This window comes from Furipterus horrens, unplaced genomic scaffold (genome assembly GCF_987537825.1).
Source record: "Furipterus horrens unplaced genomic scaffold, mFurHor1.1.pri manual_scaffold_4, whole genome shotgun sequence".
NCBI lineage: Eukaryota > Metazoa > Chordata > Mammalia > Chiroptera > Furipteridae > Furipterus > Furipterus horrens.
Genome location: NW_028327174.1, coordinates 168,449,174 through 168,468,967, shown reverse-complemented (window position 1 = coordinate 168,468,967; position 19,794 = coordinate 168,449,174). Strand labels below are relative to the sequence as shown.

The window sequence follows — 19,794 nt, the reverse complement described above, 5'->3', positions numbered from 1 at the left end:
AATGAAAAACAAACTTTATAGACAGTTAGCTGCACTGAGCATTGCAATTTTCCTTAAGTCATGATTTTTCTCCTTAAGATTACACTCCTTGTCAGTAAAGGGACTGCATTAAGTCCAGTTTTAATTTAGCCTGTTCATTTGCATAAACACAACAAGAGCAGTGATTGATCACATATGATCTTTAAGTCTACTTTGCTGGAACTTACACAAGGAACTTTCATGTTGACTTTAGTCTGCCCATCAGGGCACAGAAGCTGAGCCACACACCTGCCATTCAGCCTTGCCTGTAAACACCTGCTTTCCCAAGTCCTTTGGGTTTTCCATTGTGCCTTAAGGTTCTTTCTAGCCATCTTTCAGGAAAGCAACCTTCGTTCCTTCCCTGGAAAGACTGCCATGAACCGCACAACCAACCAAGGTGTCAGGCCTTTTTCCTTCTGGGTTTTCCTTAGCTTCAAAAGTCAAGTTCAGTTCTTCAGGGCTTTCTGGTAACAACCAGAGCCTAAGCATGCCTCCTTCAGGCATGTCATTCCAGTCAAAGTCTTGGTTAACAATACCTTTATTAACAACTGGTCTTTTTAGTTTTATGCAAAGAAACCTAATGTCATTTCTTACTCCTTTAAATTGCCAAATTCTGGAGGGATCAGGTAAGGAGAAAAATACACAGTGTGAAGGAAAATCCTTGTCCTTCTAATATTCCCAAAATTGCATTTCCATGCCTTATACTTTCTTTTGTTCACTTTCCTACATGTGAAGTTTTCTTAACTTTCTCTGGGAAACCTCAATTTTCCTTTCAGATTATATGGCCAGTACCAATACAGAGAATTCCAGACCCTTCCTAGGCCTCAGAGAATTCTAGACCTTACATAGGTCTCCAATGGCTAATGCCAAACCAATACAGGGAATTCCAAATGACCTTTCATAGGTCCCCAATGGCTAAATGCCAATCCCAACACAGGGAATTCCAAATGACCTTTCATAGGTCCCCAATGGCTAAATGCCAACACAGGGAATTCCAAACGACCTTTCATAGGTCCCAAGGCTAAATGCCAACACAGGGAATTCCAAATGACCTTTCATAGGTCCCAAGGCTAAATGCCAACACAGGGAATTCCAAATGACCTTTCATAGGTCCCCAATGGCTACATGCCAATACAGAGGTACAGTAACCATACAATTAGACCACAAGTAGTTGAGGTTTCCCTTTTCCCAGGTTTAAAAAACTTTCACAACCTTTCTACATATTTTTATGACTTTCCACAAACCTTCTGCAACATTCACAAACTTTCCATATATTTACCCATTCAGATTTAACCATAACCCATTTCCAATTCTTTTCCACACTGTAAAGGACTCTACCCAAACTCAGTATTTAGCAGCTAAAATTTCCCTAGACTTGTAGATATTCTGCAGTTTTCTGAAGCTTAGACCTTGCAAACACCTCTCATGCAACAATGACTTGAATGTTTAGACATATACCATTTTGCAAACAAAGCACATCACCTTAAGAGCATACCTAACCCACCATTTTGCCCACTTCAAAGATGGTGGCAGCATTACATCCAGCATCTTTAAAGACGGTGGCACCCATAAGTACCACCCACAAGATGGTGGCAAACCCATGTGACTTATCCACCATGGTGGAGCACTCACGTGGCGTACCCAAAATGGCAGTATACCTATGAGGCTCAGTGTCCAAATCACAACCTTCATGCGGGCTCTGGAGGGAGAGACCCATTTCTCCTCCTGAAGAGGTGGAATCATTGGCTTTGCAGTCACTTCAGAGGCCATAACCAAAAGGCGTGCTGAGAGGGAAGTCCCTTGAATCTGCAGACGGGTGGGCACTGCAGAAGCCATGCCCACCTGCAGAGAGGGCTGCGCCCCAGGAGCCCTGGATGCTGCCTCGGGAGCTGCCCCTACCTGTGGAAGGGGTGGTGCCATGGGAGGCGCCTTTACCTGGGCGCAGTTTGGCGCCAAAACAGTTCCTTCGTCTCCCGGATTTAGAGAGTTAAAGAGGGCTACTTCTTCATTTTCCTCCTTCTCCGGCGTTTGACTTTCAGGAAAAGGCTTTTTGGCCTCTTCTTCCCTCTGCACCATTATTTGGCCCTCTACCTTCACCAAGGCTTCATTATACAACTTTACAGATGCATCTAGATAATAAACATCTTCCCAATTTCCTGATTGCAAACAGTACCTCTTTAATTGATTAATCATAAGGTAATTCAGAGAACCATTCACAGGCCACCTTTTCTTACCATCCAGAATGTACTCAGGCCAAACAGTGTTACAGTAATAAATTAACATTTTCTTAGTCATAGGATAATGACAGTACATATTCCAATTTTCCAAAATTCTCTTCAGTGGACTGCACTCAGGGGCTTGCCAAGAACTGCTTTTATTGACCCAGACATACATGACAATGGCTAAAACCAGAAAAACCCCAAGGACCAGAAAGCATATATACCACTCAGACATCCATAATTCTGTTACTTCCAGGAATTCTCCTAATTGGACAAACAAATCTAGTATCCACGATGCCATTATTTCAGAAATACTTCAGAAATAAGTTTTAGCAAACAATCTTACTTCTCTAATCCCTTCTCAGTTCTATTTTCTTTTCACCACATTGGCGTGCTTAGGCGGTTGGCGCCCTCAGAAGCTGTCTCCCAAGGGGGTCGACCTGCCACGGGCAATTATTAACGTCCCATCTGGGTCGCCAAATTGTTACAGAACCCCTGGGCTACTCCAGTTGAAAACAAACCCACGGGCTCTTTAGTTAGGGGCCCGATTGCCCGCCGCCAAAATTATAACTCTCAATACCAGAGTTTAGTGAAAAGAAAAAGAATTGTTTATTTAACAGTTATATAGATTTAGTTATTTGCAGATTTCTGTTGTTAAGTCTTATGCTCTTTAAAACACCCTTAAACACATATCCTTGCCTCCCCCCCTACCAAACCAGGCTAGTTTTAGAAAAGTTAGAGAAACCGCTTCCCTACTTTCCAAACACAGTTCAGCTTTACCAGCAGCTGCCAATCACTCAATTCTGATTGGGGAGGTCCTTTCTGTGCTGTGGTGCCCTCCAGCTCTCAATGCAGGACCGCCTGGATTCTCAGCCTCCTTGCAAACTGCCTTCTTCCTGCAAATCGCATGGATCTCCTCTCCTCAAAACCGCATGGCACGAGCCTCTTAAAGCAGCCTGGAGACCCCTTCTCCGAGTCACATGGAGAAGGCCTCTTTACCAAGCCACGTGGAGGGAGCACACAAGAGAGCGAGAGAGCGAGAGCCCCAGACCGAGCGCGTGAGCGTGAAAGAGAGAGATAAAATGTCCACAGCTGCTTATATATCCCTGACTGCGTCATCTGACGCAGTGGGCGTTGCAAACCGTTCTGACCATTCACAGACCCTTACGTAGGCTCTGTGTGCTTTCCATACCGTCCCCCGGTTCAAGACTCCTCCCATCTACCTGAGGCTTTGGATGCATTAAAGCCATTTTGCATAAAAAAAAGACACAAGCCACCGGCCTCAGGCATGTGGAAGCATTCTGAAAGCTGCTTCCTTCTCCCCATCCCCCAGCTGCAAACTCTGGGGATTTTTGGACTCCCCTGTTTCTGTAACAGGTTCACAGGCCAGCACTCAATCCACTGAGCCACACCAGCCAGGACTAATATGATAGGTTTTATTTATTTATTTTATTTCAAACTTTAACATATTTATTTATTTATTTTCAGAGAGATGGGGAGGGAGGGAGAAAGAGAGGGAGGGAAACATTGATGTGAGAGAGAACCATCGATTGGTTGCTTCTAGCATGCCCCCAACCCGAGACCTGGCCCACAACCCAGGCATGTGCCCTAATCAGGAATGGAAACAGCGACCTTTCCATTTGTGGGGCAATGCCCAACCTACCCACTGAGCCACACCAGTCAAGGCTAAAGTGTAGGTTTGAGATCAACCGTTTAATATAAGCAAATCACCTTTGTTAAAATCCAGAAGCTTAAGATTTTAAAATTAACAATTTTTCTAATAATACAGATCAGTTGCCTAATAATTGAGGTATAGAAGAAAATATAAAAACTATTATGTCCATTTCATATTTTAAACTTTCAATTTCATGTTTTAGGATTAGAAGATACATATAACTTATTCAGAAATATACAATACATACTCTGTACAGGGGTGGGCAAAAGTTGTATAGTTGTTCACATGGAAAAAGACATTCAGGTTATGATTATTACAATAGCTTTATTAACTCAAAAGACTGTCACAGTGCAATTGTAAACCTAGTTTTGCCCACCCCTGTATATGCAGTGCTTTCTCAAAGTTTTTTGTTAGTTTAGTTTTCTTCCCTTTTTTTTTAACTGATTGGATGTGTGATCTAAAAGGTGTGGAGACTACTGTACTGCTTTAAATTCCTGTTACTCTCAGATCCCTGATACCTGGACCAGCAACAACAGGATCACTAGGAAACCTGTTAGAAATGCAGAGCCTAAGGCTCCACCCAGACCTGCTGAATTAGAAATCTGCATTTTAACAAGCTCCTTCGTTCACAATAAAGTTCTGAAAAATGCTCTATGATTCTTGGTAGTCTGTGGTTTGACTTGTGGCAAATTTTCATCCTGGGACAGTTTCCTATTGCCATTCATCTTGTCAACCTATACCCATTGTTGGGTTAGAGGAAACCACAAATATTTACACATTACAGCCTTACTAGTGGAGCAGGCTAGTCTCAGGGTTCTATAGTTGCTGTACTACCTTAGAGTATCTTGGTGCTTCCTTAACTTAGATCCAGAACTGTAGGAACTAAATTTGTACCAAATTGTCCTCAGCCATATATAAAGGCAAATGCTTTCCAAAACATATATTTTTGATAAAAATATAAACACAGTATGCATTCATAAGTCAGATATATTCTTTGGATAATTTACTTTTATTTTCTGGTTCCTCATTCATTCACTTAATTACCTTTCAGGATTTAAATCTATTTTTCTTTAAAAGATGAATATTATTTTTTCTCATGGAGCGATCGTCAAATCATTAAATTCTTTTTTTTAAATTGTTGACACTATTACAGATGTCTTCCATTTTACCCCCCTTTGACCTCCTCCACCTGTCCCCCATCATGACTTTCACCACATTGTTGTCTATCTCCATCGGCTATGCATATATACAGATATGTTCTTTGGCTAATCTCCTCCAGTCCCCTTCATGATGGTTAGTGATTGCACAGAGAAATAAAATGGCTGTATAACTTTTTTTTTTCCAAATGGCTCAGGATATTTTATAAAATGGCTTTTAAAAATAAGTATTAAGCACTGGCTGCTGTGGCTCAGTGGATTGAGCGTTGGCCTGCGAGTCAAGTGTCGCTGGTTCGATTCCCAGTCAGGGCACATGCCTGGGTTTCACGTCAGGTCCCCAGTTGGGGGCGCGAGTCAGAGGCAACCACACAGTGATGTTTCTTTCCCTCTCTCCTTTCCCCTCTCTCTAAAAATAAACAAACAAATAAACACGAAGAAAGAAATCCCAAGTCTTTAAAAAATAATAAATAAATAAATAATTAAAAAAATAAAAATAAGTATTATTTTACCTTCCACTGTAATAGGATATTACATACCACTTTCCTGAATTTTAGAAAAGGAGTTCTGGAAGTCACTCTGTTCTTCAGGTAGATTAGAAATACATTATTTTTCTTGAAATGCTGAGGAAAGAAGTGGAAATACTTGGGTTATATAACCAAGACATAATGAAAATATTTTTTCTCTTCTTCCTTCATTAACTCATTCATTAGACACTTAGCTGAGTTCAAACTGTGTGGTATATACTGTGGTAGACAATCAGGATATGAATATAGACATGGCACTCTGACATCAAGAAACTTAAAAGTTGAGGTGACCTTCACCACATGTACAGATATACAGATATATATATATATATCAGCAAGACCAAAATAATTTCTTACCAGAGATTTGGATCCCGCTCCCCAAATAATGTGTTATTTGGATAGTTCGAAGAACTACTAGATTTTCTTAGAGGCAGTCATATCTTTTTCCTACAAAGGAAATTTCTGGCATATGAAAAAAAAATATTATTATGCTGCCACTATTTTTAATGCCTATATTTTCCCTCCAATGACATCTCATAGAAATCTTATGAAATACTTCATGTCCTTAAATCCTCAGTATTCTTTAATGCCATACTTTTTTTTCCCTAGAGACTTGACTCTGATTACTAGTTCTTAATTTAATTCTGAATCTATTTCTTCTTTTCCTCCTAGCACTATATTGTTTTAATAGGTCCTTGAAGAAACATCAGAGGGTCTCCAGATCTCACTGACACATAATACAGTATACACTTTAGGAGCTAGGGAGGGAGCTATATGACAAAATTGCTAATCCCATGGACTGAGGCTCTGAGTGTACTCCTTGGTGATCAGTATTTGCTGTATGGCCTTGGTATGTTCCTAACTTACTTAAGCTTCTGCCTCTTCCATTTTACTGCATAGGTTTATTGAGGGACTCAATGATTATGCGTTATATATGTGTATACAAACAGTGTACTGTGTAGCAAAGCAAGCACTCAATAAACATTCTTTTCTTAAACTTAGTAGTCCATTAGACTCAAATACAGCAGGTCCTTGAATAACATCAGTTTGTTCAAAGTCATTTTGTTATTTTTTTAAATTATATTTTATTGATTATGCTATTGTCTCAATTTTTCCCCCTTTGCCTCACTTCACCCTGCACTCCCCACTCCCTCAGGCACTCCCCACACCTCTGTTCCTGCCCATGTCTCATACATGCAACTTCTTTGGCTACTCCATTTCCTATACTATACTTTAATCCCCAAGGCTATTTGTAACTACCTTTTTGTACTTCTTAATCCCCTCACCTCTTCACCCATTCACCCAAACATCCCTCCCATTTGTCAACCATCAAAATTCTCTGTATCCATGATTCTTTCTCTATTCTTGTTTGCTTAGTTTTTTTAGATTCAGTTGTTGATAGATATGTATTTATTGCCATTTTATTGTTCACAGTTTTGATCTTTTTCTTAAATAAGTCCCTTTTAACGTTTCATATAACAATGGTTTGGTGATGATGAACTCTTTTACTTTTTTCTTGTCTGGGATGCTCTTTGTCTGCCCTTTGATTCTAAGTGATATCTTTGCTAGATAGAGCAATCTTGGCTCTAGGTCCCCACCTTTCATGACTTTGAATATTTCTTGCCAATCCATTCTAGCCTGCAAAGTTTTTTTTGAGAAATCAGCCGACAGTCTTATGGGAACTTCCCTGTAGGGAACTAACTGCGTTTCTCTTGCTGATTTTAAGATTATCTCACTATCTTCAACTTTTGGCATTTTAATTATGATGTGTCTTGGAATGGGACTCTGCTCCCTGGACTTACACATCTATTTCCTTCACCAAATTAGGAAAGTTTTCTTTCATTATTTTTTCAAATGGATTTCGTTTCTTGCTCTTTCTCTTCCCCTTAATGTTGGAATGATTGAAGTTGTCCCAGAGGCTGCTTGCACTATTTTTTTTTTTTTAATTCTTTTTTCTTCTTCTTCTGATTGTTTTTGGCTTCCTTATGGTCTAAATCATTGATTTGATTCTCTGCTTCATCCACTCCACTGTTGTTTCCCTGTAAATTGTTCTTCAATGAGTGTATCCTTAGTGTCTGACTGGATATTTTTTATGCTGCTGAGGTCCTAAGTTCCTTGAGCATCCTTATAATCAGTGTTTTGAACTTTGCATCTGATAGGTTGCTTATCCCCATTTTGTTTAGTTCTTTTTCTGGAGTTTTGATCTGTTCTTTCATTTGGGCCATGCTTCTTTGTCTCTTCATTTTTTCAGCTTCCCTGGGTTTGTTTCTATGTATTAGGTAGAGCTGCTATGACTCCCTGTCTTGGAAGCGTGGCCTAATGTAGCAGGTGTCCTGCAGGGTCCACTGACACAGCCTCCCCTATCACCCACGCAGGGTACTTGAGGTGCCCCCATCATGTGGGCTGAATATACCTTCCTCTTGTAGTTGAACCTCAATTGCTGTTGGCAGGTCAATGGGAGGGATTTATTCAGGCCAATCAGCTCAAGGACTGGCCATGACCACTGGCCAACAGCCCTCCATGGAGGATCAGCTGTATAGGGGCAGAGTGGTGATGTTCTGACATGGTCTGTAGCCGTCCACTGTGTGAGCGGGTTCTGGATTTCCTGGGTGGTGCAGGCCAATGTCAACGACCATTTGTGTTTTGCCTAGGGCCACCCAGCATGAGCTACAAAGCAATATGCAGATGGCTGCTACTTGTGCTGGGTGGAGGTTCCCAGGTGAAGCCATGCTGTGAACTTAGTCTGGATGCTGCTAGGGCTGGCCTGGGGCCACTTAGCAAGAAGTAGAGGCTGGTGTCTCACTGAAGCCAGCTGTTGCTTGTTTGAGAGGATTTAGGAAGATGTGAATGAAACATGAGCCAAAATAAACCTTTCATATGGAAAAGCCACTGTTAACAGCTTGGGTTGGGGGAGCCTCAGGGAGTCACCAGGGCAGGTCAAACAATGTTAGCCAGGTTTATGGAGTCTCAGATATGGCACTGTCTTCCTGGCTCTGTTGTGGGGAGGGTTCAGAAAAGGAATAATGGCCTCTGCTCACTGTTCTGTCTGGGAGAAAGCTGTTCTCCAGCTCTTGCCCTGTTGCCAGACACTTTTGTTCCTCTCTATATACCACTGATACTTTTCAAGCTGCTACTCTGGTTCTGAGCTTAGAGGGAGTGAGTCTGAGTCTGTGTGTGGATTCTATAAGAGGAACTGCTGGGGACTCCAGAAGCTTCTTCCACTGACTCAGTCCCCACTGGCTTTTATAGCCAGAAGTTATGGGGACTTAGCTTCCTGGCACTGCAACCCTGGGCTGGGGGGCCTAGTGTATGGCTTGGACCCCTCGCTCCCCAGATAACCCTCCCGAATTTTTGTCTGCCACATGTGAGTGTGGGACTAGCCCATTCCACATCTCCTTGTCTCTGCCCTTCCTACCAGTCTGGATGGATGTGGTTTCTTTAATTCCATAGTTGTCAGATTTCCATTGAACTTAATTTCTGATGGTTCTGAGTGATGGTTGTTCTATAGTTTAGTTGTAGTTTTGCTGTGGTTGTGCAAGGAGGTGAGCCGTGTTTACCTATGTTTCTATCTTGACTAGAAGTCTCATTTTGTTATAATTTTGATGAGGGAAAAATAAACAATTCCAGGATGGGGCCACTATCTGTTTGGAGTTTGCATGCTTTCCCCATGTTTGTTAGGGTCTTCCCTCTGGACTCCAGTTTCCTTCCATATCCTAAAGCTGTGTACTTAGAAGAATACATGTGTCTAAATTGTCCCAGTCTGAGGCTGTGTGGGTGTGGATGTGAGTGTCCTTTGCAGTGGAGGGATATCCTGTCCAGGGTGTGTTCCCACCTTGTACCGTGAGCTGCAGGGACAGTCTCTGACCACTCATAATCCTGAAATGGATCAGTGGGTTGGAAAATCATTATCTCACTTACTTTTATTAATCTTTCTTAAATGTATGTATAGCTGACATTTATTTCAATGTTTAATATGAGAAGTGTTTTGGGTCTTTATTTGGAGGTTTGGTGATGTTTTTGTGCCCAAATATATGCCATAGGAACTTATATTGATTAGTGTATGGTAAAACTGGTTTTGTTATACATTGTTTTGCTTACAGTCATTTTCCAAGATCCTACTGACAATGTTAAGTGAGGACATACTAGTCAATGAGCACAATAAGATCTTAGTATATGATAAAGTCTTAAGTTATACTATTTCATGTAAAATGAGTGATTTCTGTTGTATTATATCTAGGAAGAACATGCTCTTTTCCAACTTGAAGAAGGGATTGAAGCTTTGGAAGCTGCAATTGAATATAAGAATGAAATTATCCAAAGTCGCCAGAACTCACTCAGAGCTTCATTTCAAAACCTCTCTCACAGTGAAGCAAATGTCTTGGAAAAACTAATTGGTCTGAATCCTATTGAGATTAGAGCCATCCTTTTCAGATATTTCAATAAGGTTAGTTTTTGAGGGATAGAGGATTTTCTTCTAAATAAGGGCCAAGATTCTTATATATCTCACATTTATTTTGAATTTTTAAGGAAATTGAAAAGGCTTTAAGATTTGATGTGTAACTCCAGATTCAAGCATGATATCTTTTTATAGTACAGCATGCTATCATCTGAAAGCTTTGTGAGTATCCAAGTATGTAGGCCTAACTTTGTGTGGTTCTTAAAGTTGAAGGGCCTTTTGAAAGAAGAGCTTTTTGATATAGTTTTTAAAATAAAAGAATTTAAGCTGTATTTCTCAGTCACTACTTCTTGATATTTTCTAGATTTGGATGTTGCTAATCAGCATTCACAAACAGTTAAGGACCTCCAAGTTTGGGTTCCCTTTCCATCATTGCTGTATGATAGGGGTACATTTACGTTTTCATCATAACTTGTGAATTGATACAGAAATGGAGTGCTACATAACTGGCAAAGACAGTAACAGATTCTAGTATTAACCTGAATGTGCTCAATATTACTTAAAATATTTGATTTTTTATATGTATTTGACAATTTACTGATCCAGAGAGGTTTCTTACCATGGAGAACTATATCCATCTTTTCTCTAATGTATTCTCTTACGATATATATTATGAAGTGTTAAACAAGTAAATAACTTTTTTCTCTGAAAAGTATATGTGGTTTAAAGGAATATCAAACAATTAATGAATAAAAACTGAAGTTTAAAAATAAAGTTCTAATTCTGTTAGACAAGTGAAATAAAGATTAGAAATTAATGGAAATCGTATACACAGCCCTCCTCTTGGATAGTTACTGTCAGTAGAAAGCTACTGTAATGGATGAGAGTATATCCTGTTGCTGGGTGTGTGGAGGGCAGAAAAATGGAGGACTGTCCAAGGTTTGGATATAGATAACTCTTTTGTGGTGCTCCTAGTGTTCTTAACCCAAAGCATCCAGGCCAAGGTCAGTGGATTTTCTGATCCTGAGAACCATTTGTAGAAATGAGTATTTTTCTAAAAAGGTGATTATATGATTAACAAGCTCTGTGACACAGACATTTTTGGACTAAATGCACAATCTAAAACCAAACTCTGTAATTAAGAGTTTAAAAAATTCTGTCACTTATCTGTAATATCCAGTTTGGACTTAACATGGGGAATTATCTAGGTGTTACAAGAATCTTTAGTTTCTGAATCTTCTTAGACTAGAGAAATAGAATTATAGGACAATAAATGTAAATTATGGGATTATAAATGTCTAAGAAATGTTGGAGGGGTGGTAGTAGAGCAACATTATACTTAAATAAAAATACTACCAATTCAGAATCCCAACAAATTCAGAACGTTGTTAGGTTATTCTGTGGGTATGTTACAAAGCATTTGCCTACTTATACCATGGTGATTAAGGAAGTTTATCTTATATGGCCTAACAGAAGTAGATTAATACGTTGTATCAGGCTATCGATAAGACACACTTAAAAGGTCAGAACATGTATTTGTTAGGTGGTTAATTTGCGAGAAGCTGAATGGAAACTACAGTTAGAGAATAAAGAAATTAAAATGAAGATTCTGGAACGGGACAATGTGGTTCGTGAGTTGGAATCTGCACTGGAACATCTGAAATTGCAGTGTGACCGGAGACTGACCCTCCAGCAAAAGGAACATGAGCAAAAAATGCAGTTGCTGTTACATCATTTCCAAGGTACCTTCCCTGTTGTCAGTTCTGTAAAGATGATGTGTAGGAGGAAGATTTGGGAAGGAAGAAAGAACAGCATTTGATCACTTAAAAGTCCAACATATGTAAATAGTTACTACTTATACATGTTTTTGTGCTTTCCATGTTTTGGTTAGCACATATTGGCATTGCTGCCTTTGATGTAAGGCTGTTCATGCTTGAAATGCTACCCCTTGTGCTTGTCCTCAGCACCACACAAAAGAACTCCTGCAATCCTATTAGTTTGTTGTTGGTTTAGTTTTTGTGTAGAGATGTGGGATGACTTCCGGCTTTGTGCTGTACAGTTGAAAAGTTTTTATCTCCTAAGGATATAGTACCTTGATATTTAAATTACTTCCCCTTCATAAAATTAAAATGATAGCCTCTGTCAGATTTCTAGTTAAATTTCTTGTTATAATTTTCAGTTGATTATAACTTTTATGCATTAAGGTTATATCTTAGGTCAAAATTAGTCTGCCACTGATGGGCACATACTGTTATCAGTGTACAATAGTTCAACCATCAACTCTGGTGTAGAAAGAGCTGTCATAGCAGTCAGACCTCACATTACCTGGGCATATGGCTGGTACACAAACAGTTGCTATGGCAACAAAATCACTGCCTGGCGATACTAGTAATGCTTCAATCTAGGCTGCTTAGCTGCTTAGTCTTGATTCTTATGAATCTATACCTGGAAATGAGTTAAAAGGGATCTGGAAGTAGCAACCTGAGGAAGCAGAAAATTGCAAAATATATGAATTTGAGTGCTGAGACAATTTGCTTTTAAGTTAATTCTATGATGAGTTCATTGGCATTTAGTTGCCTGATGATAGGATTTTCTTGACAGGATTCCATACATCATATCATTCAAATGTGCTCTGCTTATCTTATTTGAGTCTGTCTTAAGGCTCTAAAAGTGCCTTTCATATATATTTACATTTATATTTTTTATCCTCACCCAAGGACATTTTTTCATTGCTTTTAGAGAGAGACGAAGGGGTGGGAGGAGAGAGAGAAACATCGATTTGAAAGATAAACATCAATCGGTTGCCTCTTGTAGGCTTCCTGATTGGAGATCGAACCCACAATCTAAGTATGTGCCCTGATTGGGAATGAAACCCACAGCCTTTTGGTGTATGCGATGATGCTCCAATCAACTGAGCCACACCAGCCAGGGCTAAAAGTGGTATTTTAATAGAATTTCAATGTACAGGGTGGGATAAAACGTAGGTTTACAGTTGTTCATATTCAAATAATACAATAATTAATAAGTAATAATAAAGAATAAGCTCTATGTTTCACATACTCAACTATAAATCTACTTTTGCCCCACCCTGCATTTTTCAAGTGACTGGTACCAAGTCGGAAAAGCTCATGCTATAACCAAATGAGAACATTTTTAAAAATGCAATATTTTACTAGTTTCAGAAAATGAGAACATTTTAAAAATCATTTCTAAAACTGGGACAAGTTTTTTAAAACAAAGTTGTATCTGAAAATGTTAACAATTTATATATTTTCTAACTTCAGTGGAATATGGGATATAAAATTAAATTTATTTGGTATCCTTTATGGGAATTTTGATTTATGATGGTATTTAATTTGAAGTATCTTTTAAAACAAGGTGATGGATTAATTATACAGGGTGGGGCAAAAGTAGATTTACAGTTGTGAGTACATGAAACAGTATATTTATTCTTTTATCATTATTTATTATTATATAATTTTCCATATGAACAACTGTAAACCTACTTTTGCCCCACCTTGTAAATATACAAATACACTTAGATACAATTTTACAAAACTGCCAATTATAACAAAAGAAAATTACAAACCAGTAGGACCATTTTATAAACTTACCAATAGGAAAGAGTAGGTCTGAAAGTCTATTTTTGGAAGGTTACTGAATTTTACTGGTTTTAGAACATACCTCAATGGGGACATTTTTAGACACTCAAAAATATTAATTAGAAGCTTTAAGTTACTATACTATAGCACAAACTAGAACTTTCCTTATGCTATTTCCCCTTTTGTAGTGTTTTTTCCTTTGTAATTTAATCTTTCTAGTTTCTTTTGACAGGATTTTTTTTTGTGTGTGTGTGTGTGTGAGTTTTTTGGACCTGTAAACTTTAGGCTTGTGATTTTTCATATACTCACTATTTCTTATATAAGCTTTAAGATATTGATGCAGCTGATGGATAGAGTTCCAAATGTGGACTTTTTATAGAAAAAAATCCTTCTGTTGTTCTAAGGATGAATCTAGTTAGTAGCTATTCAGAAAGTGCTTATGAACCATAAAAATGTGGTAGTTTGTAGAGGGTAGGGTAGAGAAGGTGACTAAGGCATCACTACTGCTTCGAAAAATTGTACAGGCTGAATAATCCAAATTATAGATGAAAACATATCCATTCAGGTGACACATACATAGTAACATATTTCTCACCCTTTAAATGTAGTCTGGGAGCTATGTGAAAACCTAATTTTCAATCATTTATCTTAAACTGATTTTAAATGTAATAAATTTCTGTTTTATAGAGCAAGATGGGGAAGGCATTATGGAAACTTTAAAAACATATGAAGATAAAATCCAACAGCTGGAAAAAGATCTTTACTTCTATAAGAAAACCAGCAGAGATCTTAAGAAGAAACTTAAGGAACTGCTAGGGGAAGCAATTCGGAGGCAACTAGTACCATCAGAACGTAAGACATTTAGTGCTATGTGTCATGCTACCTGTTTTCTCTAGCTTTTGATGAGGTTGGTCTGATTTGTAGTTTAGCTTTTCCCAATCGATTTGGTCATTTAGGATTAGATGTGTAACTTCCATTTGGTTCTGTAAATAAAAATAGTTCTCTAGTCTATGTATAGGACAGAAAGGACCATAGGAAGAGTGAATGAATGAATAAATATATATGTGAGAAGGGAACTACACATGCTGATTGCCTGCCATGTGTCATGGGCTTTTGTGTTCCTTGACTTAAAATAACCCTATAATCTAAGATAGCTGTTGTTTTCCTGTTTTATAGTAAATTGAGTCTTCTTATGTAAAATAAATAGAGAATAATAAAAGTAAAGGTAAAGTAATACCATATGTATTTCTAAGACCAATCACATCTTTTTCATTCAAGACCTCTGGAAGCCATTGTTGAGACAAAGGATGTTTTCTTGCCTAATTATGCGTAGAGATGTAGAAGTAGCACCTTCCTAGGTGAAATGTTAAAACATGACAAAATACTTCGCAAAAGTAAAAACTGCTATGATTAAAATACACTCTTTCAGCCTGCCAATTACAGAGGGATCAATATTTCTGAAAGAATACATTCTTACATTTTATAAGAGAATTAGTCTTCCTTTAGAGAAAATATTCTTCTGATACTTTAAGTATGGCTTATGAAAATTTGATTTTACAATGTTTTAGAACATACCTATTTTGTATCTGTAAAGGAAATTGCTTAAAGATGGATACAACAGAAGACCAATGAACAATTATATGTATATGGGTAGTGAAACTATATGTTGAATATGTAATGCAAGCAGAATTAACATAGTTTTAAAATTTTAAATTCAGTAATATTTTAGAAAAGTAGTTCTAATGCTACCTGATACTTATGATATTTATATTTACACATATTTTTACAAGTAGTTCCATTTAATCCTTAAACTCAAGGTAGGCCAGTCTCTGCTAACCCCATTTTTAGAGGAAGGAATTGAAACTTACAAAGGTCAAGTGACTCATGAACAGAACAGTAACAAGAATATGGTCTAAGGTCCTTCATTTTTTGACTCCTGCTCCAGTATTCTAGGATAAAAGTTGTCTTAGGATAGAGATGTGATGAAAACATACAAATCTAGCCAAAAAGACTAAACTTTATGATTTTCAATGTAGTGAGGCAGAGGTACTTACTACTATAATTAAAACATTTACTTGAAGTACTGCTTGCAATATATAGCTGAATCTTTTATTTGAAACACTAATAAAAAATTAAAATGTAAAAACATGTTAAATAGGAAACAGAACAATCAGCATAAGGTTATTTTAGCTTAAACGCACTTTCAAATTTGAGATATTTGACATTAGATATCTAGTGTTGAAATGGCCCCTGTTTATACCACTGTGTCTACTAGACATCTCTTAAAATGACTGTGTGGTGTGGTGGTATACAGGTTTCAGAAACTTGGATCTCATCCTGCTCTTTAAGGAGACAAACAAAAACCTCTAAGTTAAATAATCTTGGAGATGTGTGAAGTGATAACTATACCCACCAGACCACCTTTCTTGGGAGGGCTAGTCTTGATAGTAATGTTGAGGATATTATTTCAGCTAGTTTGCTCTTCTACCTAGAAATGTCTTAAATACCTATTTTTTTTTTTTGCTATAAAAAGTGATATATAGTCATTACAGAAAAATTTAAAAATAAAGAAAAGATATCACCCATAATTCTACTCAGAACTATTAACATTTAGTATAAATCTTGCTTTAAAAAAATACAGTTGGAATCATATTGGGGATATAGCTTGTATTATATCCTATCTCAAAATGTTACTCTAATATAATGACATTAAACAAGATTTTTTTGAATTATAAAATATAGCAATTTAAACATATTAAATTCTGAGTTGCCTAAAAAGTACTATATCCTTAATAATCAGCATCCTAGTTCATACCTAACTGTCTTGTATTGAGTTCATTGGTTTTTGATAGTAGTCTTTTTCATTGTCTGCCTACCAGACTTATATTTCTCTTCATTGACTATTTTTGGCATTTTCAAGTGCATGAAAATTAATCTTTTGACCAAAATACTGTGGTCACTTCTTGGTCATGCCTCTGTATAGTCCATCTATTTTCTAAGATATTTTGTGAGGATTAAATCAGTTTATATGGACACAGTCTATGGACTTATTTAAATCTCTATCCTTGTCTCAATTTAAATCACTATAAAACTGTGTGAAGATACTAGAGTCAGAAGATCTGGGTTGGAATCCTAACTTCTTATTGTACTAGCTGTGTGACCTTGGGTGAACTAATCTTTCTCTAATTTGTTCCCTAATGGTAAAATTCTGGAAGAGGGAAACTTTCTATTGTGAAGAATCTAAGTGGGTTTGGGAGTGAACTTTTCCAGTGGGCCCATCGGTGCTCTTTTACATATGACACGGTGACCTGGGCATCACGATTTTTAAAGGATTCCTATTGATTCTAATGTGACGCACACCTTGGGAGCCACTGTCTATGGTCAGCTTTGTGAGGATCTGCTAGTTCTATGTGAGGATCTATGTCATTTGCTAGGTCAGGTTTTTTGTGAGAGAATTTTAAAAACTAGAAGACCAATTATGTTTTAAACCAGGGGTCACAAAGCAACATGCCTGCAGGGGCCAGGGAAGCCAAAGTGAGCAGTAGTGACTGTAGCTGTTGTCTAGGTGGGCAGGGGCAACTCTGCTCCAGTTTGTGTTGCCAAGCAGAAATGATTAGTTCTCTTTTTTCCTAGAAATGTTGGAAGTCTATATTTTTATATGAAACTTTGCAGTTTTTAAATTTGGGTCATGTATTATTTTTTAATTTTAATTTAACTTATTTTTTTTTATCCTTACCCAAGGACAATTTTTTCATTGCTTTGAGAAGGGAGAGAGAGAGAGAAACATTGATTGGTTGCCTCTTGTACATGCCCAGACCAGGGACCAAACCCACAACCCAGATATATGTTGTAACGGGGAATCAAACCAGCAATCTTTCAGTTACGGGACAATGCTCCAACAAACTGAGCCACACTGGCCAGGTCTGGGTCATGTATTATTTTATAAGCTTAGTAAAAACTATCGGTGGGCCAGATTTGGCTTGGGAGTAGCCATTGTGCAACCTGTTTTTAAACTTGGTATTTGTTGGATTAGACCTGTACTGATCATGTGTCAACATATATTAGAGTTGGCATTTTTCATTATAGTAGGTCCAATACATATATGGACTTCCCTTAAGCAAGTTTTTGTCTTTGCTATTGGATGATTCTGTGATTTGAGGACCACACTGCTTTGTTCCAACAGGGTATGCCCCACTGAGGGCGTATGCTCCCATCTCCATTTTGATAGTAGAACCCCAGAATATATTTAGAGAACAGAACTCTCCTATCATACTAGGAGTGCTAACCAAGACTAGATTTTCACACATATAATGCCAAGGCCAGGAAGAGTCACTGGAGGTAGGGGCAGAGACAGTATACTGCAGTGCTGACTTCACTTAGCCAGGATTTGGAATGTGATCGCCAGTGGCAGGCTCAGTGTAGGGCAGGTGTGAAGGGGCACCAAGGAAGCCCAGTGCACTCCTGTGTGTCCAGGGAGTACCAAAGTCACTAGCAGACTACTTCTCAACTTTGTTCCAGGAATGAAAGTTATGTTATTCATATGCAAGACGTCTCGAAGTAAAATAAGAATAATTCATATTCACACTTCTGTTTGTCTAAGAAGTCATTTAACAACAACAACAAAAGCTGAAAGACAATTTATATTGAGTGATAATGTAATTATGTTAGGATATCATGACTAAAATACCTGCTTTTGAGGAAATCTCTAATTTTTTTTTTCTTTTTGGATTATTTTTAGATGATGATGCTGGAGGTGGAGTCCTGAATACAGAAGAAGCAGGCATGGTTTCAGAAGAATTAAAATGGGCGTCTAGAACTAAAAGTATGAAATTAAATGGAAGGGAAAGAGAATTAGACAGTTTGGCAAGTGGCTCAAGAACACAGCCAAACCCTCAGCAGCTCTGGGAAGATGGCCCAGAATTACCTCTAATTTATAGCTCTTTAGCACCCACTAGTGGGCATTTGTTAAGCAATGAGGATAAAACAGAAGTAGAGGAAAACCAATTTACAAAACCTCACAGTCAACCACCACCCCAAATTCAGCCAATAGGAAATGTGAAACAGCTTCATTGTGTCATGCCTGTAAAGCTGTGTCGCAAAGAGCTACGTCAAATTTCTGCCTTGGAACTATCGTTACGACGGTCCAGTCTTGGAGTTGAGGCTGGATCTATGACTGCTGATTCCATTGAAGTGGCAAGGAAACCTAGTGACTTAAAAACTTAGGTAGTTACTAAAAACTTAGTAGTTACTAATAGAACTTTTAATTTAGCATATGTATAAAATCCCTTTTTCTAACCTATTATTTAAAGCTTAAGCTCACTAGCTCTTCCCTCAAGAAAAAGGAAGAAGAGGAAGGAATCCCTACTCCTTTTGTGTAATATATATGCGTAATCTTCTATAGTACATTTGGGGAGTTTTAATTTGCTTTTTCATAATAACCAAACACACATTTTCAAATACTATAAAGTAATGGAACATTTAAATACTTTTCAGTTGTAAATTTGTTTAAAATTCTTTTTCAGGTATATTTTAAGAACAAGGCTATGAGTAGACTAATAAATATCCATCAAATATATATTATAATATAATATAAAAGTATATTATTATATAAGTATGTTATAATACAATAATTATATCTTATAAGTTTGTTATTGTTGTTTTCAAATACAAGTATATTTTTGTTATTTTAAAAAGATCCAGTTAAATATTGCTGATGTCAGAGGAAGAGTCACCTGCATATGTATTGACGCAACTGAAAATCTGTGCCAAAATGCAGTCTATGGGTTAAGGCAACTGGCTAGGTTTGTGGATTAGGTTAATTTATGGTCCTCAGAGCCCACAGAGGTTGAGTGATCAGTCTTGATATTTTAAACATGGTCTCTGTTATTTTTCTGGAATTGTTTTTAGAGTGTTGTATTATTGATTTGGTAATATTATGGAATATTAAGTTTTCACTTCTCTCTTGCCCTATCTATTCAACATATCTCACTTTGTGCTACTAAAAAGGGGGGAAATGGGTGCAGTTCTGTGGATCAGGGAAACAATAATAGAATAACACTAAAGCAGTCTAATATTTCAAGGAAAGCATATCTGATCACATGGAGTACACCTCTAAAGCTTGAAGTCTAGCCAGAGGATTTTTCTCTACAACCTTAGGCAGGCTTTGTACACAGGCCAGACTACACTGGGGCTGTAAATATGTA

General features: G+C 37.7%; 1 protein-coding gene across 2 annotated transcripts in view; it reads left to right on the top strand.

Annotated features, from left to right (window-relative positions):
- The window catches only part of KIF27 (kinesin family member 27), a 90,836-nt gene extending 72,008 nt beyond the window's left edge, over positions 1–18,828 (top strand). For both annotated transcript variants that reach the window (XM_090275884.1, XM_090275883.1), the window contains 4 exons: positions 9,831–10,037; positions 11,533–11,731; positions 14,279–14,443; positions 18,330–18,828. In XM_090275884.1, coding sequence (XP_090132010.1) covers positions 9,831–10,037; positions 11,533–11,731; positions 14,279–14,443; positions 18,330–18,814 — 1,056 coding nt within the window. In that variant the 3' untranslated portion in view covers positions 18,815–18,828. The remainder of the gene's footprint in view (positions 1–9,830; positions 10,038–11,532; positions 11,732–14,278; positions 14,444–18,329) is intronic.
- The last annotated feature ends 966 nt before the right edge of the window (positions 18,829–19,794 follow it).